General features: G+C 44.0%; 2 protein-coding genes across 13 annotated transcripts in view; one reads left to right on the plus strand and one right to left on the minus strand.

Moving 5' to 3' along the window:
- The window catches only part of LOC144587747 (uncharacterized), a 117,972-nt gene extending 111,600 nt beyond the window's left edge, over positions 1 to 6,372 (plus strand). Inside the window, exon 2 of the mRNA XM_078388963.1 lies at positions 1,290 to 6,372. Within this exon, the coding sequence (XP_078245089.1) occupies positions 1,747 to 6,216 (4,470 nt within the window). The 5' untranslated portion in view covers positions 1,290 to 1,746 and the 3' untranslated portion in view covers positions 6,217 to 6,372. The remainder of the gene's footprint in view (positions 1 to 1,289) is intronic.
- USP25 (ubiquitin specific peptidase 25) overlaps positions 1 to 26,282 on the minus strand; it is a 412,805-nt gene that overhangs the window by 251,714 nt on the left and 134,809 nt on the right. The window lies entirely within an intron of this gene.

Below are 26,282 nucleotides of genomic sequence, written 5' to 3' on the forward strand. Positions count from 1 at the left end.
TTCTCCTTTCCCATTCCTTTACTTTCAATATAGTGTCTTTTACACTGTAAACATGCTCACATGAGCTTTCTTATTTCCAAACCATGGAAGCTGTTCTGGAATCTGTTGGCTGAAAATCTGGCTGAAAATGCTTAGTTTATTCAAATAAATTTTAAAAAGCAAAGTAAAGCAAAGTGTGGTACTTATATATTGCCCAATAGTGCTTAAATCACTTTCAGGATGGTTTACAATTTAATTATGCAGGCTACACATTGCCTTCCAAGTGAGCTGGTTACTCAATTTAATGACCTCAGGAGAATGGAAGGCTGAGTCAACCTTGAGCCAGCTACCTGAATCTATTGGGATGAAACTCAGGTTGTAAGCAGATTTTTTGACAGCAGTTCCATGAAGTGTCTTAAAAACTCATGTATTCCAATATTTCTTATTGCTCAAGGCTTAAACTTTTATAAAGAGGGGGGGGGGAGAGAGATTGTTTTATGTATGAGCAAAAAAAACTTGTCAGTTAGAAAAATAAATTTATTAATTTATTTTAGGAAAGCTAATTTTATTCTAATCTCTCTGGGTCAAAGTTCAAGCAGTTAGAAAACTCTTGACAACTCCAGGAGCCATTTTGGAACAGTGAGCTTGTCTATTGATTCTAAGGGAACTTCTTGATTCATATTGCTAAAATGGCTCTTCAGTTCACTTGGACATCTACATTTAGGAGCAATTTCAGATGTTTTCCTTGCCGTTTACTTCTTGACTCTTTCATCCAAATGAAATATGGAGACTCATTCTGAATTCTTTGTTACATACAGCACTGATGTTACCTGTCTGTCATGGGTTTGGAGGGAAAGTTCCATCCTATGGGGAGTGGAAGGCGGGACATCAGGAGGAGGGGCTGTACTGTATATATATGTGATGTGTGTGTGGAGAAGTTTAGACGCTGGGATGTGAAGAAGCAGCAGCTGGGAAGAAGAAGCTGGTGTGGGAGTCTGTGTGTCAGACAGGGTACTACTGTGTGTCAGTACCAACCTGATAGGTTCAGGTGTCTGTATGGTTAGCCAGAACTGATAGGTTCAGGGTCTGTGCTTCAAGTTAAGGGTTCTGTGTGAACCAAACTGTACGCATGTATGAATGAGACTAAGCCACGTTACTATATCTTATTCACCTGATCATTTTATTTTCCCTGTGTGTTGTATTTAAATAAACCTTATTCTTTTATTTGTTGAAAATCCATCCCTGGTCTGTGTGACTTCTTATAGGGAATGGTTGGTGGCAGCTTAGTTAACTGTGGCAGATCCCAGTAGGTCTGGGTTTGTCACATTGATTGGTGTCCAGCGTGTGGGATACGACTGGTCCAGTTGTCCAGTGGTCCAGCAAAGCCTTGGCAAGTGTGCCCAGAGCAAGGGGGGTCTAGTCAGGGACAATCTGAGAGCACGTAGGTAATCTTCTAGGTGTACCTCACGGGGGGGTGCACTAGTAGAAGAACGTGTAACCTCAGATTGGGGACTAGATTAGGGAGCTCTGAGGCAGCCTGTTTTGGCGGGAAAAAAGCTGAGGCAAAACTGTGAAATAGCAGTGAGCTAGCTTGTCTGCTGAGAGGCCCAGCCGAGGGGGGTAGACTCTAGCTCGCAACTGTTGCAAGTAGTGCTGAAGGACAGCAGCAATCTATAGAGAAAGCTGGTTCTGAGGCAAAAGAAAAAAAAAGTGGTCGCTTTATTTTGAGGCTTGACTTTTGAAAGCAGCCTGTTCTGAGGGGGGATTATGCCCTTGACTCGAAGCCAGATGGCAGAAATGGGTGAAGTGAAAGACCCCCAGGTAGACCAAGGTTCTGAGGATGAATTTGGCTCAGTGCAAGGTGACAGCACGGGAGAACAGAACCCAGAACTCAGAAAATTGCTCATAGCCCAACAGCATGAACTGAGGATGAGGCAATTTGAAGTGGAGGAAAGATTAGAGAGAGAAAGAAGGGAGGAAAGGGAAAGGCAATTTGAAATGGAGGAAAGGGAAAGAGCAGAAAGATTGGAGAGAGAGAAAATGGCGTTTGAGTTGAGAAAATTGGAACTGATGAACCAGAACAATAATAACAATAGGGATTCTGAGGGAGGCCAATTGTCTAAGGCTGACCTGAAGAAATTCCCTGTGTACCACAAGGGAGATTGTCCTGAGGTGTTCTTTTCCTTAGTGGAAAGAGCGTTTGTGGACTTCTCAGTGAGGGAAACTGAGAAGATGACCATCATGCGATCTTTAATCAGTGGTAGCCTGGCTGAGGTTTATTCAGAGATGCCACAGGAACTGATGAGAGATTTTGCAGAGTTTAAAAAACTGGTGTTTGCAAGACATGGGATAAATGCGGAACAGCTGAGGCAAAGATTCAGGTCCCTCACAAAGAAACCAGAGCAGACTTTTACCCAAGTGGGGGCTCAATTGGTGAGGCTGCTTGAGAAATGGCTATCTCAGGAGGGGACAGAGACCTTTCAGCAGCTTAAAGATTTGATAGCGCTGGAACAGTTCTATTCAGTCCTGCATGGGGAACTGAAATTCCAGGTGAGGGAAAGGAAACCAAAATCTGTGGCAGAAGCAGCCGAGATCGCAGATTTTATTTACCAGATAAGAAAGCCCTTAGGTGAGGAGAAATCTGTAGGAAAATCCAAAGAAACCTACAGCAAGTACTCTCAGGGACCAGGGAAAAGCCAGCAAGGGGGAGGGGCCCATGGTGAAGGGAAGCCCTCAGACATGAAACCAAGACCTCAGATTTTGGAGGGAAAACCAAAACAAGATGAGAAAGACTCAAAATACACCAGAAAATGTTATTTCTGTCAGGGAAAGGGCCATCTAATCTCAGAGTGTGAGAAATTAAAGCAGCTAAAAGGAATGGTGCCTCAGGATTCGAGTGGGACCAAGCCAAAAGCTGTGTTCTGTGTCCAGAAAGAGCAAGGCTCATTGTCACTGAGGGAGCCTGTTGCCATGGCGACTCAATCTGAAACAGCTACATCTGCTGATCAGGCTGAGGAAAATGGTCCTCTTGTAGAGGTCAGGCGCTGCCTGCTGGTGAGAACAGATTCTCAGTTGTTTGAGACAGCAGGGGTGGACGTAGGAATACTTAACCGTCAGTATCGGGGGCTACGGGACACTTGTTCCCAGGTGACCCTGTGCCATCCAGATATTATTCCTAGGGAGTATGTAATCCCAAATGAGAGCATGAAGGTGGCAGGGATTGAGGGGCAGGTGATTTCACTGCCAGTCGCGGAGGTACCTGTCAACTTTCAAGGCTGGAGGGGAGTTTGGCGGCTAGCAATTTCATCGACTCTGCCAGCAGCCGTGCTCGTGGGAAATGACCTGGCTGAACATGTGAAACGGGTGCTAGTGATTACACGTTCACAAGCCACCACGGGGACAGTTCAGGGGGGTAATGATGAGCCAGAGACGGAAGCAGGTGGGGGGAGTTCAGAAGCTGTGGTGGAAACCTTAACCACAGACAGCAGATTTGGACAAGAGCAAAAGGCAGACGCCACTCTCCAAAAGTGTTTTGAACAGGTGACTGACGCCCAGCTAGCACCTGAAACCCCAGTGAGATTTCTAGAGAAAAAGGGGATTTTGTATAGAGAGACCCTGAGGAATATCTCAAAAGGGGGAGATGGAATCAGAAGTCAGCTAGTGGTACCTGAAAAGTATCGCCCCATGATCTTACAAAGGGGGCACTCTGACATGTTTGCTGCACACTTAGGGGTGAACAAAACACAGCAGAGAATCACACAGAATTTTTACTGGCCTGACATAGGGAAGCAGATCAGGGAGTTCTGTAAACAATGTGATGTGTGTCAAAGGCAGGGGAATAGCCGTGACAGGACCAAAGCAAAGTTGTGCCCTTTGCCTGTGATTGACACTCCGTTCAAATGCATAGGGGTGGATATTGTGGGACCTTTGCCCAAGGCCACAAAGAGGGGGAACAGGTTCATTCTCACCATTGTGGACCATGCCACGAGGTACCCTGAAGCCATACCCTTGACTAATATTGAAACTAACACAGTGGCAGATGCCTTGGTGGGGTATATGTCCAGGATGGGATTTGCCTCAGAAATAATCACAGATTTGGGCGCATCGTTCACATCAAAGCTCATGAAACGCTTATGGCAAATCTGTGGAATTAAGCACAAGGAAACCACTGCCTATCATCCTGAAAGTAATGGGTTAACTGAGAAGTTCAATGGGACTCTAATGCGCATGATTAGGGCTTACTTGGCAGAGAATCCAAACAATTGGGACCAGAAGCTGCAATCCCTTTTGTTTGCTTATCGATCAGTGCCACAAGCCAGTACCGGGTTCAGTCCATTTGAACTTTTATTTGGGAGAAGGGTGAAAGGGCCCCTTGATTTGATCAAACAAAATTGGGAGCAGATCACCCAGGATGACCCACAAGACGTTGTGACATACATAGACACCTTGATGAATGACCTAAAGAGAAATCTAGAGCTGGCAGCAGAAAACCTGCAAGCTCAGAAGGTCAGACAGAAAACATGGTATGACCACAAAGCTAGAGAGAGGCACTTTGACCCAGGGGAGGAAGTGCTTTGGCTTAGGCCCTGCAGAGAGAATAAACTGCAGCTCAAATGGGCAGGACCATATAGGGTCATTTCCAAGATGTCAGACCTGAACTACCTTATAGAGCAGGAGGAGAACGAAGCAAGGAGGGTGGTTCATGTGAATGCCCTAAAACCCTACTACAGAGGGGAACAGAGGGTTTTATTTGCGATAAAAGCAGCTGAGAGTGAGGAAGCGGAATTACCCTTCTGGGAGGGTAGAGGGGAAGTAAAATACAACCCAGAGGAGGTAAAGATCAGTCCTGCACTCACCCAAGACCAGCAGCAAGAACTAAAAATGCTGCTTAGTAAATATCAACAGGTGTTTTCCAACAAGCCGGGGATAGTGAAGGGAGTGATGCATCGGATCCACACAGGGGATGCACCCCCGCAGGCAGTATCCCCATACCGAGTAACGGGACCCTATAGGGACAAGGTGCGGAAGGAGCTGGACGAGATGCTTAGGGAGAACATAATTGTCCCCTCTTCTAGTCCTTGGTCCTCTCCGATAGTCCTTGTGGACAAGCCTGATGGGAGCATTAGGTTTTGTGTCGATTACAGGAAATTAAACCGTGTAACCACTCCTGATGCCTACCCAATGCCCAGGCTAGACAACCTGATTGAAACCATAGGGGGTTGTCGGTTCATCTCATCATTGGACCTGGTAAAGGGATATTGGCAATTAAGAATTGATCCCAGGGATCAAGAAAAGACTGCCTTTTGCAGCCCTTTTGGTCTCTATGAGTTTCGAGTCCTGAGCTTTGGTCTCAGAAATGCACCAGCCACATTCCAAAGGCTGATGGACCAGACCTTGGCAGGGCTCAGTGACTTTACAGTGGCCTACATTGACGACATAGGGATCTTCAGTAATACCTGGGAAGATCACCTGATACACCTGGAATTAGTGCTGCAGAGGTTAAGTGCAGCAGGGCTGACAGTAAAGGCCAGCAAGTGTCAGCTGGGTAGCCCAGAAATAAAATACTTGGGTCACATGGTAGGGGGAGGAGTGATAAAACCCCTGGAGGCCAAAATAGAAGCTGTTCGTGATTGGCCCAGACCCAACACCAAGAAAAAAGTCAAATCATTTCTTGGGTTGGTGGGCTACTACAGAAAGTTCATCCCGAGGTTTAGCGAGATTGCGGCTCCGCTGACCGATCTGACGAGGAAGAAGGCTGATGACCGCATCCCGTGGACCAGCGACTGTGAGGAGGCGTTCCAGAGGTTGAAGCAGGCGCTCATCAACTATCCAGTGCTGCGGGCTCCAGACTTCGACCGGGAGTTCATCATCTACACCGATGCGTCTAACAGCGGGGTAGGAGCAGTTCTGTGCCAGGAGGATGAGAATGGTGACCAGCATCCAGTGTCCTACCTGAGTAGGAAACTTCAAAAAGGTGAGAGACATTTGGCAACCGTGGAGAAGGAGTGTTTGGCCATAGTCTACGCGATCCAGAAGGCCAAGCCTTACATCTGGGGAAGACATTTTATTCTGTGCACTGACCATTCACCACTGCAATGGTTAAAGACAATGAAAACCCACAATAGCAAACTTATGAGGTGGGCTTTAAATCTACAGGACTATGACTTTGAAGTGAAGGTGGTCAGAGGGTCAGTGAACTGTGTTGCTGACGCCTTGTCAAGAAGACCTGAAGAATGAAGACGGCGAAAGAAACATGGACTATGTATATATATTGATGACAAAAAGTTAAATGTACCTGTTTTTTGAAGTTGGTTTGTATGAATAAAGGTAAATTGATGTAATGTATATGGTAAATGTTTAAATGCCTAATTGCTATGGTTAACTTAGAATGTAAGCATAAGTAAGTATGATATTGTATGTATAACTGTTTTGTGTATTTTATCCAGGTTGTTTTTTGGTGAAAAGCACCTTAGCTTTCCCCCTACAAAACAACTTATAAAGAGGGGAGGTGTTACATACAGCACTGATGTTACCTGTCTGTCATGGGTTTGGAGGGAAAGTTCCATCCTATGGGGAGTGGAAGGCGGGACATCAGGAGGAGGGGCTGTACTGTATATATATGTGATGCGTGTGTGGAGAAGTTTAGACGCTGGGATGTGAAGAAGCAGCAGCTGGGAAGAAGAAGCTGGTGTGGGAGTCTGTGTGTCAGACAAGGTACTACTGTGTGTCAGTACCAACCTGATAGGTTCAGGTGTCTGTATGGTTAGCCAGAACTGATAGGTTCAGGGTCTGTGCTTCAAGTTAAGGGTTCTGTGTGAACCAAACTGTACGCATGTATGAATGAGACTAAGCCACGTTACTATATCTTATTCACCTGATCATTTTATTTTCCCTGTGTGTTGTATTTAAATAAACCTTATTCTTTTATTTGTTGAAAATCCATCCCTGGTCTGTGTGACTTCTTATAGGGAATGGTTGGTGGCAGCTTAGTTAACTGTGGCAGATCCCAGTAGGTCTGGGTGTTACATACAGCACTGATGTTACCTGTCTGTCATGGGTTTGGAGGGAAAGTTCCATCCTATGGGGAGTGGAAGGCGGGACATCAGGAGGAGGGGCTGTACTGTATATATATGTGATGTGTGTGAGGAGACGCTGGGAGGAGACAAAGCAGCAGCTGGAAAGAAGAAACTGGTGTGGGAGTCTGTGTGTCAGACAGGGTACTACTGTGTGTCAGAGTACCAGCCTGATAGGTTCAGGTGTCTGTTGGTTAGCCAGAACTGATAGGTTCAGGGTCTGTGCTTCAAGTTAAGGGTTCTGTGTGAACCAAACTGTATGCATGTATGAATGAGAATAAGCCACGTTACTTTATCTTATTCACCTGATCATTTTATTTTCCCTGTGTGTTGTATTTAAATAAACCTTATTCTTTTATTTAGTAAAAATCCATCCCTGGTCTGTGTGACTTCTTATAGGGAATGGTTGGTGGCAGCTTAGTTAACGTGTGGCATATCCCAGTAGGTCTGGGTTTGTCACATTGATTGGTGTCCAGCGTGTGGGATACGACTGGTCCAGTTGTCCAGCGGTCCAGCAAAGCCTTGGCAAGTGTGCCCAGAGCAAGGGGGGTCTAGTCAGGGACAATCTGAGAGCGCGTAGGTAATCTTCTAGGTGTACCGCACGGGGAGGTGCGCTAGTAGAAGAACGTGCCAACTGGGGAGACTAGATTAGGGTGCTCTGAGGCAGCCTGTTTTTGGCGGGAAAAAAGCTGAGGCAAAACTGTGAAATAGCAGTGAGCTAGCCTGCCTGCTGAGAGGCCCAGCAGAGGGGGGTAGACTCTAACTCGCTACAGTTGCAAGTAGTGCTGAAGGACAGCAGCAATCTATAGGGAAAGCTGGTTCTGAGGCAAAAAAAAAAAAAAAAGTGGTCGTTTTATTTTGAGGCTTGACTTTTTAAAGCAGCCTGTTCTGGGGGGGGATTATGCCCTTGACTCGAAGCCACATGGCAGAAATGGGTGAAGTGAAAGACCCCCAGGGTGACCAAGGTTCTGAGGATGAATTTGGCTCAGTGCAGGGTGACAGCACGGGAGAACAGAACCCAGAACTAAGGAAAATGCTCATAGCCCAACAGCATGAACTGAGGATGAGGCAATTTGAAATAGAGAGAATGGAAAGAGCAGAAAGATTGGAGAGAGAGAAAATGGCGTTCGAATTAAGAAAACTGGAAATGATGAACCAGAACAATAATAACAATAGGGATTCTGAGGGAGGCCAATTGTCTAAAGCTGACCTGAAGAAATTCCCTGTGTACCACAAGGGAGATTGTCCTGAGGTGTTCTTTTCCCTAGTGGAAAGAGCGTTTGTGGACTTCTCAGTGAGGGAAACTGAGAAGATGACCATCATGCGATCTTTAATCAGTGGTAGCCTGGCTGAGGTCTATGCCGAGATGCCTGAGGAACTGATGAAAGATTTTGCAGAGTTTAAAAAACTGGTGTTTGCAAGACATGGGATAAATGCGGAACAGCTGAGGCAAAGATTTAGGTCAATCACCAAGAAGCCAGAGCAGACTTTTACCCAAGTGGGGGCCCAATTGGTGAGGCTGCTTGAGAAATGGCTATCTCAGGAGGGGACAGAGACCTTTCAACAGCTTAAAGATTTGATAGCGCTGGAACAGTTCTATTCAGTCCTGCATGGGGAATTGAAATTCCAGGTGAGGGAAAGGAAACCAAAATCTGTGGTAGAAGCAGCCGAGATCGCAGATTTTATTTACCAGATAAGGAAGCCCTTAGGTGAGGAGAAATCTGTAGGAAAACCCAAAGAAACCTACAGCAAGTACTCTCAGGGACCAGGGAAAAGCCAGCAAGGGGGAGGGGCCCATGTTGAAGGGAAGCCCTCAGACATGAAACCAAGACCTCAGATTTTGGAGGGAAAACCAAAACAAGATGAGAGAGAATCAAAATACACCAGAAAATGTTATTTCTGTCAGGGAAAGGGCCATCTAATCTCAGAGTGTGAGAAATTAAAGCAGCTAAAAGGAATGGTGCCTCAGGATTCGAGTGGGACCAAGCCAAAAGCTGTGTTCTGTGTCCAGAAAGAGCAAGGCTCATTGTCACTGAGGGAGCCTGTTGCCATGGCGACTCAATCTGGAACAGCTACATCTGCTGATCAGGCTGAGGAAAATGGTCCTCTTGTAGAGGTCAGGCGCTGCCTGCTGGTGAGAACAGATTCTCAGTTGTTTGAGACAGCAGGGGTGGACATAGGAATACTTGACCATCAGTATCAGGGGCTGCGGGACACTTGTTCCCAGGTAACCCTGTGCCATCCAGATATTATTCCTAGGGTATATATAATCCCAAATGAGAGCATGAAGGTGGCAGGGATTGAGGGGCAGGTGATTTCACTGCCAGTAGCGGAGGTACCGGTGAACTTTCAAGGCTGGAGGGGAGTTTGGCGGCTAGCGATTTCATCGACTCTGCCAGCAGCCGTGCTCGTGGGAAATGACCTGGCTGAACATGTGAAACGGGTGCTAGTGATTACACGTTCACAAGCCACCACGGGGACAGTTCAAGGGGGTAATGATGAGCCAGAGACGGAAGCAGAGGGGAGTTCAGAAGCTGTGGTGGAAACCTTAACCACAGACAGCAGATTTGGACAAGAGCAAAAGGCAGACGCCACTCTCCAAAAGTGTTTTGAACAGGTGACTGACGCCCAGCTAACACCTGAAACCCCAGTGAGATTTCTAGAGAAAAAGGGGATTTTGTATAGAGAGACCCTGAGGAATATCTCAAAAGGGGGAGATGGGATCAGAAGTCAGCTGGTGGTACCTGAAAAGTATCACCCCATGATCTTACAAAGGGGGCACTCTGACATGTTTGCTGCACACTTAGGGGTGAACAAAACACAGCAGAGAATCACACAGAATTTTTACTGGCCTGACATAGGGAAGCAGATCAGGGAGTTCTGTAAACAATGTGATGTGTGTCAAAGGCAGGGGAATAGCCGTGACAGGACCAAAGCAAAGTTGTGCCCTTTGCCTGTGATTGACACTCCGTTCAAATGCATAGGGGTGGATATTGTGGGACCTTTGCCCAAGGCCACAAAGAGGGGGAACAGGTTCATTCTCACCATTGTGGACCATGCCACGAGGTACCCTGAAGCCATACCCTTGACTAACATTGAAACTAACACAGTGGCAGATGCCTTGGTGGGGTATATGTCCAGGATGGGATTTGCCTCAGAAATAATCACAGATTTGGGCGCATCGTTCACATCGAAGCTCATGAAACGCTTATGGCAAATCTGTGGAATTAAGCACAAGGAAACCACTGCCTATCATCCTGAAAGTAATGGGTTAACTGAGAAGTTCAATGGGACTCTAATGCACATGATTAGGGCTTACTTGGCAGAGAATCCAAACAATTGGGACCAGAAGCTGCAATCCCTTTTGTTTGCTTATCGATCAGTGCCACAAGCCAGTACCGGGTTCAGTCCATTTGAACTTTTATTTGGGAGAAGGGTGAAAGGGCCCCTTGATTTGATCAAACAAAATTGGGAGCAGATCACCCAGGATGACCCACAGGACGTTGTAACATATATAGACTCTTTAAGGCATGACCTAAAGAGAAACCTAGAGCTAGCAGCAGAGACCCTGCAAGCTCAAAAGGTCAGAAAGAAAGCCTGGTGTGTCCAGAGAGCCGGGGAGAGGCACTTTGACCCAGGGGAGGAAGTGCTTTGGCCTAGGCCCTGCAAAGAGAACAAACTGCAGCTGGGTATCCCAGAAACAAAATATTTGGGTCACATGGTAGGGGGAGGAGTGATCAAACCCCTAGAGGCCAAAATAGAAGCAGTTCGTGATTGGCCTAGACCCAACACCAAGAAAAAAGTCAAATCATTTCTTGGGTTGGTGGGCTACTACAGAAAGTTCATCCCGAGGTTTAGCGAGATTGCGGCTCCGCTGACCGATCTGACGAGGAAGAAGGCTGATGACCGCATCCCGTGGACCAGCGACTGTGAGGGGGCGTTCCAGAGGTTGAAGCAGGCGCTCATCAACTATCCAGTGCTGCGTGCTCCAGACTTCGACCGGGAGTTCATCGTCTACACCGATGCGTCTAACAGCGGGGTAGGAGCAGTTCTGTGCCAGGAGGATGAGAATGGTGACCAGCATCCAGTGTCCTACCTGAGTAGGAAACTCCAAAAAGGTGAGAGACATTTGGCAACCGTGGAGAAGGAGTGTCTGGCAATAGTCTACGCGATCCAGAAGGCCAAGCCTTACATCTGGGGAAGACATTTTGTTCTGTGCACTGACCATTCACCACTGCAATGGTTAAAGACAATGAAAACCCACAATAGTAAACTTATGAGGTGGGCTTTAAACCTACAGGACTATGTCTTTGAAGTGAAGGTGGTCAGAGGGTCAGTGAACTGTGTTGCTGACGCCTTGTCAAGAAGACCTGAAGAATGAAGACGGCGAAAGAAACATGGACTATGTATATATATTGATGACAAAAAGTTAAATGTACCTGTTTTTTGAAGTTGGTTTGTATGAATAAAGGTAAATTGATGTAATGTATATGGTAAATGTTTAAATGCCTAATTGCTATGGTTAACTTAGAATGTAAGTATAAGTAAGTATGATATGGTATGTATAACTGTTGTTGTGTGTTTTATCCAGGTTGTTTTTTTGGGAAAAAGCACCTTAGCTTTCCCCCTACAAAACAACTTATAAAGAGGGGAGGTGTTACATACAGCACTGATGTTACCTGTCTGTCATGGGTTTGGAGGGAAAGTTCCATCCTATGGGGAGTGGAAGGCGGGACATCAGGAGGAGGGGCTGTACTGTATATATATGTGATGTGTGTGAGGAGACGCTGGGAGGAGACAAAGCAGCAGCTGGAAAGAAGAAACTGGTGTGGGAGTCTGTGTGTCAGACAGGGTACTACTGTGTGTCAGAGTACCAGCCTGATAGGTTCAGGTGTCTGTTGGTTAGCCAGAACTGATAGGTTCAGGGTCTGTGCTTCAAGTTAAGGGTTCTGTGTGAACCAAACTGTATGCATGTATGAATGAGAATAAGCCACGTTACTTTATCTTATTCACCTGATCATTTTATTTTCCCTGTGTGTTGTATTTAAATAAACCTTATTCTTTTATTTAGTAAAAATCCATCCCTGGTCTGTGTGACTTCTTATAGGGAATGGTTGGTGGCAGCTTAGTTAACGTGTGGCATATCCCAGTAGGTCTGGGTTTGTCACACTGGGTTTGTCACATTCTTATACCCTCAAACAACTAAATCATGTACATGGGTGTTTGACATATGGCATTGGTCTCTGCATATCCAGCAATAATTCATTAATATTATAGACACCACTTTAAAATGGAAATGTAATGTAATGCGTGACCCAGAATTTTATTCATTTACCCAAGCTTATCCCTCTGAAAGGGGAATTGTAAAACAATCAAGGAAATGCAAACCTTTCCATACTGGATTCAGTGCCAAGAAGCATTGCCTCCACTTGCCCTTTGGTGAGAAAAGGACTGCAGTGTGTTTGACCAGCAGTGAGGATATAAAACCACATTCAGCATATACATTCCCACAGGCAAATGACATATCAGCATGCTTCCATAGCCATAAAAGAAAATCACATATAATTTAAGAAGACCACTTTGTGACAGATAAAAGGAGATTGCTTTGCCTGCTCTACTATAATGAAGGCCAGCATGGTTGCTACACTTATAATTATTAATTTATTGGAAGCTGTCAGCTATGTATTTGCAAAACATCTTGGAAATGAAACACTCTTGCAGCTTCAGCAATCTGGTTGTTAGCAGCAGAAAGGATGGAAGCTTCTTCAGAGTGATTTATGAAAAAGAAGAGAAAACTAACAAAACAGACAAATAGAGTAATTCAATATTTCTGGGCTGTGAGCAGCTTAACAACCCCACCCAAAGCCCCACCTTTCAATTTCTGAGGAAAAAATACTGACCATTGCAACTGTACAATTTTGGAACATTGCATTTTTGCCTTGACCTTCATATGAACTTTAAAGACAGAAAGCAGGCAGTGTCTACTCCCTGCCAAGCAGTAAACAGTATGGCCAATTTTGTTCACACTCAGACAACTTTTCTGACTTGATCTCTTCTGTGGCAATCCTCCCCCATTCCTTCTCCCATCAAGAATTATGCCCTGGATGGTTGTACCTGTCACCTTGTCCTAGCTAGGTTGCTGCCATTTTTTTTAAAGAAGTTATAGAATAATTTCTGAGGGAGTACCATCTTTGAAGCACAGAGTTACATGAAACTGCTGTGGATATATTTGAGAACAATAGCTGTTTGCTCTATGCTATAACAGGAAATTGCAGAAAAAAGAGATGAAGGATCCATAGCAATATGACATTACACAAACAAGACCAGATGAAGAGACAGAAGCAGAACAGGCTGGATTCAGGGCCAAGAAAGCCTGTGGAAACCAGATGTTTATGCAAACATGTCTTATAAAAAATTGAAGAGAATGGCAAGTTGCCCTCATTAGCAGGTTCATGAGCTTCATGAAACAATAGCTGACACAGATTAGGAATATTATTTCACAGAAGTAACTGTATTAGCTTTTGCATGCAGCAAAAAGAACAACAGGGCCTGTGGTACTTTGAAAAACTAGTTTCATTTGGAATAGGCTGCTGTGGGCTGTAGCCCACACTATAAACCTTAACACACTGTTATGCATTACAGGGTCCAGTTTTCAGTAAATTGTAAAAACAAACAAACAAAAAAAACACCCTGACTATGAGAAGCAGGGAACTGACAAAGATGACAGGGTTCCTGTCAGCAGGCTGTCTTGCTTCTCCACGGGACCCACCAAATTTCCAGCCTCTGGTTCCCTGGTAGATTTGGGAGAGGCAATGTTCGAATATAAGAGACAAGAGGAGCTCGGACGTTTGTGAAATAGAGAAAGGGTGGGAAAAGAACAACCTTTATGAGAGGAACAGAGGAGTTGGGAGATGAAGGATATAAAAGAAAAGTTAAGAACAACAGAGAGGAAGGCAAAAGAAGAGGAAGAGGAAATGGGCTTCTGAAAGAGAAAGGGAATAAAAGAAACCCAGGAAATTGAGGATGAGAAAGGAACAGAAGAAAAAGAGAAGTGGGATGATGCTTTGAAGGAACAACAAGGAGAGGTGTTTCAAGGAGAAGTGATGATATGAGAGGAGCAAGAACTCCACCAAGAGTAGGAATACGTCTTGGAGGAGGACCTGTGGACTCGGGAGATTGTCTCTTTAAGGGTGCCTAAAGAACAGGTGGAACACCATAGAAACCTGCAACCATCTCATAGGCCCTCCACTTGAGGAGAGAGAGAGGGGAGAAAGAAATGCCACCGGGCACTGGAGAAGGCACTGAGAGTTTATTCCACTGTTCCTAATCAACCTTGGCTGAGTACTCAAAAGAAGGCCAGTCAGACCCCTCTGCATCCTGAGTACGGAAAAGTAAAGGGAATTAACCCAGTCCCTGTCACCTGAGCTATCATAAGCCATCCATGTTGTGACACCCTTTGCATAGATTATTTAAGGCAAGCTCTTCAAACAGCTCAAAAGTACCTGTCATTGAGTGCTGGTACTGGCTAGCCTGGGCAGGTGTTAGAAAAGAGGACAGATGTTAAGCAAACAGGGCCAAGCCCCAGTTCAGACTTGTTGCATATTAACCTGTTTAGTAAGTATAATTCTAGTTTAATCATAGAATCATGGAATCATAGAATCATAGAATCATAGAACAGTGAAGTTGGAAGAAGCCTATAAGGCCATCAAGTTCAACCCCCTGTTTGATGCAGAAATACAAATCCTGTTGAATTTGTTACTTCATCTCATTCTATTGCGATAAGTATGGAAGATAGAAATCCCATTGGCCAGCAGGGTCAGATGGATTCACACTGACCTTTTGTCAAAATATCACATGATGGGTGTAAGATGCACAAGATCTTTACCTGCTAACATATTGCTCCTTCACCCCACAGATTTTTCATGGCAGAAATATGGTAGGAGCTTAAAAACTATCTTGTGTGTTCTTGGACTAGACTCTAACAGGAAGAATCGGTAGCTGGATCAGGGGTTTTTAAATCAGGTTAAAGTCATGTGCTAGTCACATGTTATTTGGATTGGTGTGTGTGTCCTCTTGAGAAAACGTAATCAGTTTTTAAGTGTGTCGTACAGCAATTGAGGGGGCCTTTAAAATCCTTGCAGTTGAGGCTTTGTCCTGCACCACTGTCCTTTAAAGAATGCTCAAGCTGTTCCCTGGAAGGCAGAGAGAAGCAGCATTTAGCAGAAGAGGCACAGAGAGAGCCACTAAGAACTGAAAAGAGAAACAAGCCAGTGCATGGCTCCAAAAGAATAATCTGGCCCTTTTTGGCTGCAAAGAACACAATCAGAATGGACTAGAGATGGGATTTTTTTTTTATTCATATAACCCCCAGCACACCTGGACTTAACGAAGATCTTACCCCCAGGGCTGGACCATCCAGTCATGCATCCAGTGGTGCCGGCAGCCCTTCTCTTCCTTCCAATCATTCCAGAGCGCCGCTCAGCTAGCCGCTCGGCAGCCTTGCAGGGAGACTCATCGTCCCTCCCTCTGCCAGGAGTGTCTGGCTGACTGGGAAGGGCTCAGGAGCTATTCAAAGGATGAGCAGTGGCGGCGGCAGTGGATGTGTGAGTGGATACATTAACTCCAGATGTGCAGGGATATTCATATCCATATACAAATAACAACATCTCTAGAATGGACTGTGGATGTCTCTTGTTCTTCTCCTTTCATCTTAAACCCCCCCCCCACTGTCCTTTTCTTCAAGAGGTTTTCAAAGAGGCAAGGAGGGGACCATTTGAGACTTGATCTCCCCCAAACCATTGTCACATCATTGGTCCCGTTTGTGCCCATACACTATACTACAAAATCCAGGGGTCCTTTGGTGCATGGCTTTGCAGAGATGCAAAACCACAAATCCAAGAAATGGATCCTTTATAGATCCACATGATTTTTATGTAGGATCATCCCCAAATCACTGTCCAATCTGTGCACAAATATGCAACCTATGGTTTGACAGCAGTTTGGGGAAGATCCTGTGTAAAAATCATGTGGATCCATGAGGGATTTATGCTTTGGATTCGTGCTTTTCCACCACAAAAAAGCCATGCAAAAATGGTTCCATAATTTCTGTGGTATGGTGTGTGAGTACAAAAGGGATTTCTGATTTAATAGTGGTTTGAAGCAGATCCCATGAAAAAAATCCATAAGGATCCGTACCATGGATCCATGTTTTTGTACCATTTGAAAACCATAAGCTGAATCCATAAGCTGGAGGGCCTATGATTTCTGAGTTGTAGTCTGTGGGTATAAATGGAACCTATAAATTGACAGTGGTTTGGGACAGATAAACCATGTAAATCCCATGTGGATCCATGTAAATCTGTGCCTCAGATCCATATTTTTGCCCTACTGCAAATACAGCTCTTTGCTCCTGATTTAGCCTACATATCTGTTGTGCCTGTTGCATCTGACCCTCTTAGGCTTTCCCATCTGCCCACCTTTACCAAAAGATGGTGAGTGATGGGAATAGCAAACCCCAGAGACACATGTTACACTGACGGAGGTGTTCTCATATGCCAAAATTATTCAAACCAAATCCATTTCACAAGCAGGTTAAATTAAACATCTCCCTGACCAGTAAAATACCTTGTGTCTGAACAACAACAGCAATAAAAAAACACTTCCCGAATTAATAAATCCAAAAAGTAGTCACCTTTTTAAAAAACTGATTTAAAACGTGTTAAAACTTATTCAAATATAGTTTCCCCCCCTAATGTAACCATGCTCTAAGGAACGCTATTCATTCTTGTCACTTAAGTTTAAAATTCAGCACAGACTCTGTGAAACAGTGGGACTGAAACTGAAAGTCTCACTGAAGAAAGTACCAAATCCTATTTGCTTCACCTCTTGCTTACCCTGAAACAGGATTGCCATAAGCTGAAAATATCATTTCTGGCTACTGTCCTGTTGCCTAAACATGGAGGGAAAGTTTGTCAGCATCCTTGCCATTCACGCAGGCTCTCCATTCCATGCCCATTCTCACAATGGTTGCTATATCAGCCACACAATTGCTCACACAGAACAGAGGAGAGATCACCTACATATTTTCCTCCTGGTCCATCTTTAGGTAAGAGGATACTAGTCTATGAATCTAGACTCGTATATGATTAAATCATCGGACATCTTACAAGACCAGGCAGTTCTGGCTTCTTCCTCCCCTGGCCTTCATCATGCCCTTATTTACTATAATGGCCAGATAAAGAGAGTGTAAGTATAATAGAAACAAACAAATGGGCATGTACATTTTTTGTTTGTTTACAGTATTTTCTCTGTACCCATTTTTACACAGAAATAATATACTTCCTCAGCCTGCTGCTTAGAACTGCTCATAACCAGTATGGTCAAAAGCTGGTTGGGAATGATGGGAATTGAAGCTCAATATACAGTATATGGAGAACTTGTGATGTTCATTACTCATACACAGACCACACATTCCCTCTCTTCAGAAACCTAAACACACAATTGAAATACTCAACCAAACAATTATTACCTTGATAGTACTGACTCCTCCCTTTTCTTCTTTTCTGTTTTTTTTTGTCCATGTTCTTGTTTTTTTTTTTAATCACACTTTCCTCTTAACAGCATATGGCAGCAGCTCTCCCCAGCCTTTTGTTCAGGCAGATTTACTATATAACAATTAGATTTTGCATTTGGCTGAACACACGTTACCTGCCTTTAAAATAAAACCTTTGGAATTCCGCTGGTACATATAAGCCACCCCAATGTGCTTTAGATTATATACTAAGCCAAAGTTCCTGTAATCAATAACCAAATAGGTTTCAAAGGCAGTAGTCTGCCTTTCTTCATGGTTTTTAAATTTACACCCTTCAGATTATTTGAACTGCTTGTACATTGGACTGCTGCATGTCTCATCATGACAGAACATCCGGATTTCAGATCCTGTATCTTAATGTGTAGGTTCACTGCAAATTCTCCACATAAATAAAAACTGTTTGGAAATACACAGCCTGATATTAATTGACAGTATTGTAGATTTAAAGAGGGGGGCTTATGGGAAAGGATAGAACTGATTGATAGACCATGTGACTCTCCATATGGAAATAAATCCTGTTACTAAACAGATTGCCAAAGTCATAAATTACCCATCTAGCCACTAACAACATAAATGTTCAATTTACAGCTTAGCACATTGCCATCAGGATATATATCCGTTAAACAGAATATTCAAAATTAATTTGAGTAATCCATTTTTTAATTGCACACAATTTTATGAAATTGCTTAGAATCCTCAAGATGTACCATTCCCTTGAAATCAATGTGTAAATTTCCTTCACTGTGCAAGCATATGGTGTTAAGACAGCAATGTCAAGCACATCAACTTGACATTAAGTGTCATCACACTCAGCACCATGTACTTTTAAATAAACATGCATGAGATATGAGTAAAAGAAAAACTGTTTCAGGTTCTAATGAATCCAGTGAGTTTTCCCAGCACAGAAGGAAAATGACGTCAATTATTGATAAAATTAGGCTTTTTAAAGTTTAACAAGAGTAGAGGATCTCTAGAGTTCAGGGAGGGCACTAAATGCCACCCCTAAACCTTAGAGAGCTATATCCAGTATAACAAGCCCCCAAGCCCCACCCTCAAATTTCTCTTACAAAATTAAGGATTATCTGAACCTCTGCACCTTTCACCCTCTTGTCATAAAAAAAATTAAAATTGAAATCTGTGGGAAGTAGAGGTGCTGTGGGCCCTTTAAAATGTTGCAAAGTTTGTCATCATGCCCCCTAGACGATACAACTAACTTTCCAAACTATTCTATTAATTTGAGGTAGCATGTGGGTTTACCAATATTGTCCCGTCCTTACCAGTCTTTTCATTTGTGTAGTACAAACAATTGCCAGAACTATTCCTCCTTCCCTGAGGTCTTTGGTGAAGAATTTTACAACTACAGTGGTGCCTCACTTGACGATGTTAATTAGTTCCAGCGAAATCGCTGTAGAGCGAAAAGATCGTCAAATGAAATGAAAAAATCCCATTGAAACGCACTGAAAACCCGTTCAATGCGTTCCAATGGGCTGAAAAACTCACAGTCCAGCGAAGATCCTCCATGTGGTGGCCATTTTGGTGCCTATAAAGTGAGGAATCCGTCCTAGAAAACAGTGGGGGCCATTTTGAAAGCTGGCAGCCATTTTGAAACCTGACGATCAGCTGTTTGCTGATTGTCGTAAAGTGAAAAATCGGTTCCCGAAGCAGGGAACCGATCATCGCTAAGCAAAATTCCCCCATTTAAACCATTGTTTTGCGACTGCAAAAACGTCAACATAATGCGGATTCGTCGTAGAGCGGGGTAATAGTCTAGTGGGGCACGACTGTATCAGTATCAGCTACTAGATTTGCATGTTTTGAGCAATCTTCAGTATGCGAGTCAATGGAGAAATAAGAAAGCTTCACGTGTATAGAAAGCTTTAATCCAAGGGTCCATAACATCAGCTGGCCCGGGGGGAAATTTTGTCCCCTACCCCAGCCTGCACACAAATATGTTGGAATATTACAAGATATAACATTCTACCCACTGTGGGTTAGTGTCCTTAAAAACCTCACCTGTACCTTATACAGTGGTGCCTCACTTGATGAGGATAATCCGTTCCAGCAAAATCGCTGTAGAGCAAAATACTCGTCAAGCGAAATAAAAAAGCCCATTGAAATGCATTGAAAACCAGTTCAAAGCGTTCCAATGGGCTAAATACCTCAGCGTCCAGCGAAGATCCTCCATAGGGCGGCCATTTTCTATGCCTGTGCAGCGAAAAATTCCTTCCTGAACACAGCTGGGAGCCATTTTGAGCAGCCGGTGGCCATTTTGAAAACCCGACAATCAGCTGTTTTGATCGTTGTAATGCGAGGAATCGGTTTCCGGAGCAGGGAACTGATCCTCGTAAAGCAGTTTTTGCCCATTAAAACATCGTTTTACAATCGCAAAAGCAAAAGCAAAACTTCATCGTGAAGCGGATTCGTCATCAAGCGGGGTAAGCATTAAGCGGAGCACCACTGTAATCAATAAGGCTCTATAAAGCTTTCTCTCTCTCTCTCTCTCTCCCTACACCCTCCTTTGATGGTGCTGACTGACAGAGCGAGGCAGAGACCGTGTGTGCTTGCCTAAGTTTGTGGGCATTGCCTGAGCTGCTGCCGCCTTTTTCCTTTAACTGTTTCGTATGTTTTGTAACGTAGTTTTAGTATTTGTTGCTTTCTTAGGATGTCCTGTTTACCCTTTTCCTAAGAGAACTAGATAAAGATTATTATTATATTTTTGTTTCAGTGTCTCAAAGCCTTTTTGCCAACAAAATAAACCAGCACCACATAAACTAGCAAAGGGGAGGGGTGGCACTGTAGTGGTTTGCTACTTAAATTCTGCAGCAACCCCCTACAACAATGGTTCTTAAGCTGTGTGATTAAGTGTAGTGTAGTGCCTTATGGTGCTGTAGTGTTTTAGGGTGCTGCCAAACCGAGCCGGGGTGCCCTGGAATCACCTCCCAACAATTATTATTTTCAACTTTAAGATGGAGCCTCTTCTCTCTGTTCCCCTGCCACTGCCTTCTCATCCCCTCTCAGGCTCTTCATTACTGCCTCCACCTCCTGCTTGCCGAACCCAACAGCAACCACCATCATTCCTCCATAGCAAACAAAGAACAATGGCAGATGGAGTTGGCAGCGGCTGAACATCCCCCTTTCCTTCTCCCCCCTTGCCCAAAGTATTCAACTGGGGGCACTGCAACCAGTGGCCAGTAAGTCAAGGGAGTCGCAAGTTGAAAATGTCTGGGAACCATTGTCCTACAACAAAACATTTAAAACAGAGATTTGCTTGCTTTCAAATGATGTTCCCTAGTTTTAGGCTGAATTTTGGCAAGAAAGTACCAAAAGGCATTTAAAGCAAATTCTTGTTTCATATGCCCCCCTAGATAAACCTTTCAGTGCTCTTTGAGGAACCATTAATGATACTTCAGGGCATTAATAGCCCCCTTCAGCTGTTGACAGTAAGTTGGATATCTGTACAGAATAAAGAAGTGTACACAAGTAAGTCACTGAAACATATAAGCCTTAATATTGGCCTTATGGATGTTAGCTACCGAGTACAAGCTAAAGCATTTATCAAAGCTCATAAGCTTTCCTACAAAATATATAAGATTACCCAAGCGCATGACTTTAATATAGAATGGAAAGGTAGGTTAGATTAATCCCAACTCAGCTCTGATGGGCAGCTATCAAGCAAGCAGAGAACAAGAAGGCAGACAGAAAAAGAGAGGCAAGGAAATGGCATTGGCAAATAATTAAAGAAAAGAATGCTAGGGGTTTGGTAAACAATATTCAAGGTCAAGATATGGTGCGACAGTGATGAGGAGCAGAAAGGTTAGGACAGAGAGATGAAAGAGAATTTGAAAATGAGGTGGAAACGATAGTACAGATAGGTTCTTCCTTTTCCCAGAGCAGAAGAAATATAAGGAGTTTAGAGCATTCTGGACCTCAGGTTCAGGTCAGCGTCTTGTGATTCTGCTACAAGAAGCTATACCAGGTGATTCCACCATAAGAAACTAGGGCAGACGCCTTTAACCTTTTTTCTGGAAAGCTTGAAGGTGAAGCATGAGCTTATGCATGCCCTAGGGGCCCTGGTTATACAGATAGTAAAATACTAAACTTAGTTTTTGGGAAGGAAATGAACAAAGAGAGTAGGCTGGAACTGCTGGGAGAAACATGAGGAAAGTCTGATCAATTCCAAATCATCCTGAGGAAGGAAAATCTGTTAAAAACCTTGGTTTTAGCAAAAAAAAAAAAAAAATCTTGCAGAGGACAAGAAATTAAAGTGATGCTAGGAGTTTCCTTGCCATTTCTACACAGAGAGTGCTGTGTGCAAAATGGGATAGGATGGCTTGTAGAAAGTGCTGTATGTAAACATTAAGTGGAAGCTCTATCCTTAATGGCTGTTAATGCCTGCTAATGTGATTACTGATGGTGGAACAACTTATTGAGTGGAACACTTTTGCCTGCTAGGAAATGCTGGTCAAATCAGTAGTAGCTTGATTAATATAGACAATGAAGGCCACCATAGACAAAAATACTGGCTGAAATCCTGTTTGTAAATTATGTCCATGTAAGGCTGATTAGATAAGCAGGCATAATTTTTCAGAAATTAATTAATAAATTTTTATTTATTATTGAACTTATTTATTATTTATTATTTATTATTAAATTTATACCCCGCCCATTTAGACTCAAGTCTACTTTGGGCAGCTAACAATAAAAAATAGCATAAAAGCAATATAATAAAATAGAGAACAACAATAATATCATTCAAGATGGGGAAAAGATAAGTCTGCCTAAAGAGCCAGGTTTTAAGTTGACTCTTAAAAACACCCAGCAAGGGAGCAAGACAGATCTCTGAGGTGAGACTGTTCCAAAAGCGAGGGGTCACTGCCGAGAAGGCCCGGTTTCTTGTTCTTTCTCTCTGGGCCTTCCTTGGCGTTAGGCCCCTCAGCTGCCTTCCTGGCTAGAATGAGTGATTCAAGTAAGTATAGGTGGGAGGAGGTGTTCTGCTAGATATCGAAGTCCTAAACCATTGAGGGCTTTATATGTCATCATTAACACTTTGAAATCAGTGCAGAAATGAGCAGGCAGCCAATGTAATGCAGCTAGAGTAGGGGAAATATGCTGATATTTTCTCGTCCCACTGAGAAGTCTGGCCGCCACATGCTGCACCAATTGAAGCTTCCGCATCAATCTCAAAGGTAGCCCCACGTAGAGCACATTGCAGTAGTCTAATCTCAAGATTATAAGCGCATGGACCAAAGTGGTGAGCGCCCCAACATCAAGATAGGAATGCAGCTGGGTAATCTGCCACGGATGGAAATAGGCGGAGCAGACCACTGACGCCACCTGGGTTTCCATGGTGAGTGCTGGATCCAGATGGACCCCCAAGCTGCGAATCACACTCTTTGTGGTCACTCCCCAAAAGATAGGGAGTTCCCCAAACTGCCAATGGAGGTGTCACCCATCCCCAGGACCTCTGTCTTGTCCAGGCTCAGCCTCAGCACATTTTTCTGCATCCATTGCAGTACAGCCTCCAAGCAGTGCTGAAGGGATGGAACGGCATCCACTGTGGTTGGAAAAAAATGAGATGTAGAGCTGAGTGTCATCAGTGTACTGATGGCACAAAGCCCCACACCCCCTGATGACCCCACCCAGTGGCCTCATATTAAACAGCATTGGGGAGATAATTGAGCCCTGCGGAACCCCACAATTGAGGCTCCATGGGGCCGAAACACTTTCCCCAAGCTTTACTCTCTGAGGACGGTCCTCCAAGAAGGATCAGAGCCAGGCAAGCGCCAGATCACCGATTCCCAACTTGGAGAGCCTCCCCAGGAGGATACCATGGTCGACAGTATTGAAGGCAGCTGAGATATCAAGGAGGATCAACAAAGATATTTTGCCCCGTCAGCATCCCTCAGCAGGTCATCCAACAGGGTGACCAATGCCATTTCCATACCATGGCATGGCCTGAAGCCCGACTGGAATGGATTGAGGGCATTGGTATCATCCAAAAGAGCCTGGAGCTGGTCAGCCACTACCCTCTCTACCACTTTGCTGAGGAAAGAAACATTGGTGACGGGCCTATAATTGCCAATATCATCCACTGCCAAACCTGTCCTCTTGGAAAGACCCATTAATTATTGCTGTGGGCCATTTGGTTGATGTAGGCCTGGCTGCTTTGATTAGCCAGGCCGGGCAAAGGTCAAGGGAGGAGGTGGTGGTGCAACAGTGGTCAAGCGCTTTGTCTACCATATTTGGCATCACAGTCTGAAAGAGATAAAGTCTCACTGGGCAAGGCACAGCACTGGACATTTCTGCTCGATCTACTGTACTCAAAAAAGGAGAGAGCTCCTGGCGGATGGCCTCCACTTTAGATTTTAAAAATGCTGCAAATTGGTCAGGTGAAATACTAGTAGGAGGCCCATCACTTAGACCAATTCTGGATAGATCGCAAACTATATGGAAAAGTTCCACCTGCTGGTTTGAAGCTTCACTTATCTGGATAGCGGAGTGGGCTTGACTAGCAGCCCTCACCCTAGGAAGGTAATGGTTAGTCGTGATCCTGACAGTTTTCCAATTATAATCCATTGAGTTGTGTCTCCAATTGCACTCTAGCCTTCTCCTGTTTTGCTTCATAGCTCACAGCTCCTGGTTAAACCAGGGTGCAGGCTGAGCTCTGAGCCGGAGAGGGCATTTAGGAGCAATCGTGTCTACAGCCCTGGTGGCAGCAGCAAGCCAGCCATCAACCAGAGCCTCAACAGGAGCGCCAGTCAGATCAGCCAGAATCCGTCTCATGGAATCCTGGAATCTTATAGGATCCAGTAGCCTTCAAGAGTGGACCATTAAAATAGGTATTTGCTCCCTGCGAGGAGCAAAGAAATTAAATATTTCTTATTTCTGTCCTGAACTTCTCATGCCTTTCATTATCAAGAAGTCAGTCAGGACAAGGAAGTCTTTGATTTCCAAAAATCACTGCCACAAGAATTACTTCATTTCCCTCAGGATGGCTTTACTACTTCTCCTCTCTTGCAGCTTCCCAACAATGAAGGGGATTACACAAGGACCTGGAAGGGACTTGGGACTGAAGTTTGAAAGGTTTTAGTTCAGAAAAATTGCCCCTGCTATTCGGTCATCAGCCTTGCATGGGCATAAGTTACAGAACAGAATCTTAGTCGCCAGTTCCATTTCTAGAAAGTGTGTACCTTTAAGGAGAGAATACTATTTCTTTATTCTAACATGAGCCTGCTTTGTTTTGTAATTGGGCAACTGGGAAGCTTTGTTTGCAAGTTCTGCGTGAAGTACACAGCACTTAAAAGATTTTTTTTTCCTGCTTAGAAAAGTAACATTTTGAGAAGAGGAAACATTTACTTGTCTGACCATCAGTAATTAGAAAGAACCCAGTCTAGCCAAATATATTTTTCTGCCCGAGGGGCAGGACAAGATTTAGCTTCTCCTTGACATGCAGTTGCCAACTAGAATAATAGCTGGATTTTACTTAAGTATAGCATAATTCACTGCTCCTGAGAAAAGATAGCTTAAAAGCCCAGAACAGGCTGTGTGTCATATACAGCTCTGTGGTCTGACAGTGGGAGCTACCAGCAGCTCCTGAAGAATAGCCATTGAGTTGCTGCTATTGTTCACCCCAGTAGCTCCTACTTGAGGCAATCATCTCATTCTGCCTGACAGAAGAGCTGAGAAGGAAAGACATCTGCACATTCTTGAGTTTCCATTTGTTGCAAATCATGGTGGTTGTTTTGAAGTGTTAACTAAATCATTAAGCACTGATAGCAGCTCTCATTCCCTTTCTGATGCCAACCCCCTAGTCGACCAGACTTTGGAAACAATACTGAGAGTTTACAAGCAAGGTATGTGAGGCATGCTTCAAACATTGTAGGACAACTACATAGCCACAACAGCTAAGCACCTCAAACTAAGGCTATTGTTTGTGTACACCACACTGTGCTCTTGTTTTGCTTAATTTTCCAAAATTGGTTTATCTACCTGATAGTCCACCCTTTCTTGGTATCTTTTAGAAGAGTGATTGTGTGTTCCTTTCAAATCTAAATGCAGACCACTCCTCCACAAAGAAAATGTCCAAAAATGTGATTGATTCTCTCCAGAATATTGCTATACAGGAAATTAGGAAGAGTCTTCCAACTGCCAATATTTGTTCAGTAAAATGCTTGGACTCACTTCAAGTTAACAGCAATGGGTTGCACATAATATTTTCAATGGAACATTCAGTAACAAATCCAGGTTCCCTTTTCAGGAAGGATTTCAGAATGTGGAACAGAAATGAAAAACTAGAAGAGCAGCGATTTTACATAAGATGCACTTTTGGTATCAGAGACATTTCCAAGACAAAGGCAAAATAAAATATCGGCCTAAACATTTTTGGCACCATTGGGCTAAATCCAGTTTCAGTCCCAACTAGAATAGCTCCACTGAAGTGAACAGGACATATTAGTTGACATTACATAACTTCTGCTTATGGAAAATGGGAGTACTCTAGAGGGACTAATATTAGATTTCACCTATTGGCTGTTCTAGGTAGTCCTCTCTTAAGAGGGGCCCACCAGCAAGAAAGTGAAAGTAAAGTTTATTTTGACACTGTTTGATTCTCTTGGCATTGGGATTCTAAGTAGGTATGT

The sequence above is a fragment of the Pogona vitticeps genome, chromosome 3 (genome assembly GCF_051106095.1).
Source record: "Pogona vitticeps strain Pit_001003342236 chromosome 3, PviZW2.1, whole genome shotgun sequence".
Lineage (NCBI taxonomy): Eukaryota > Metazoa > Chordata > Lepidosauria > Squamata > Agamidae > Pogona > Pogona vitticeps.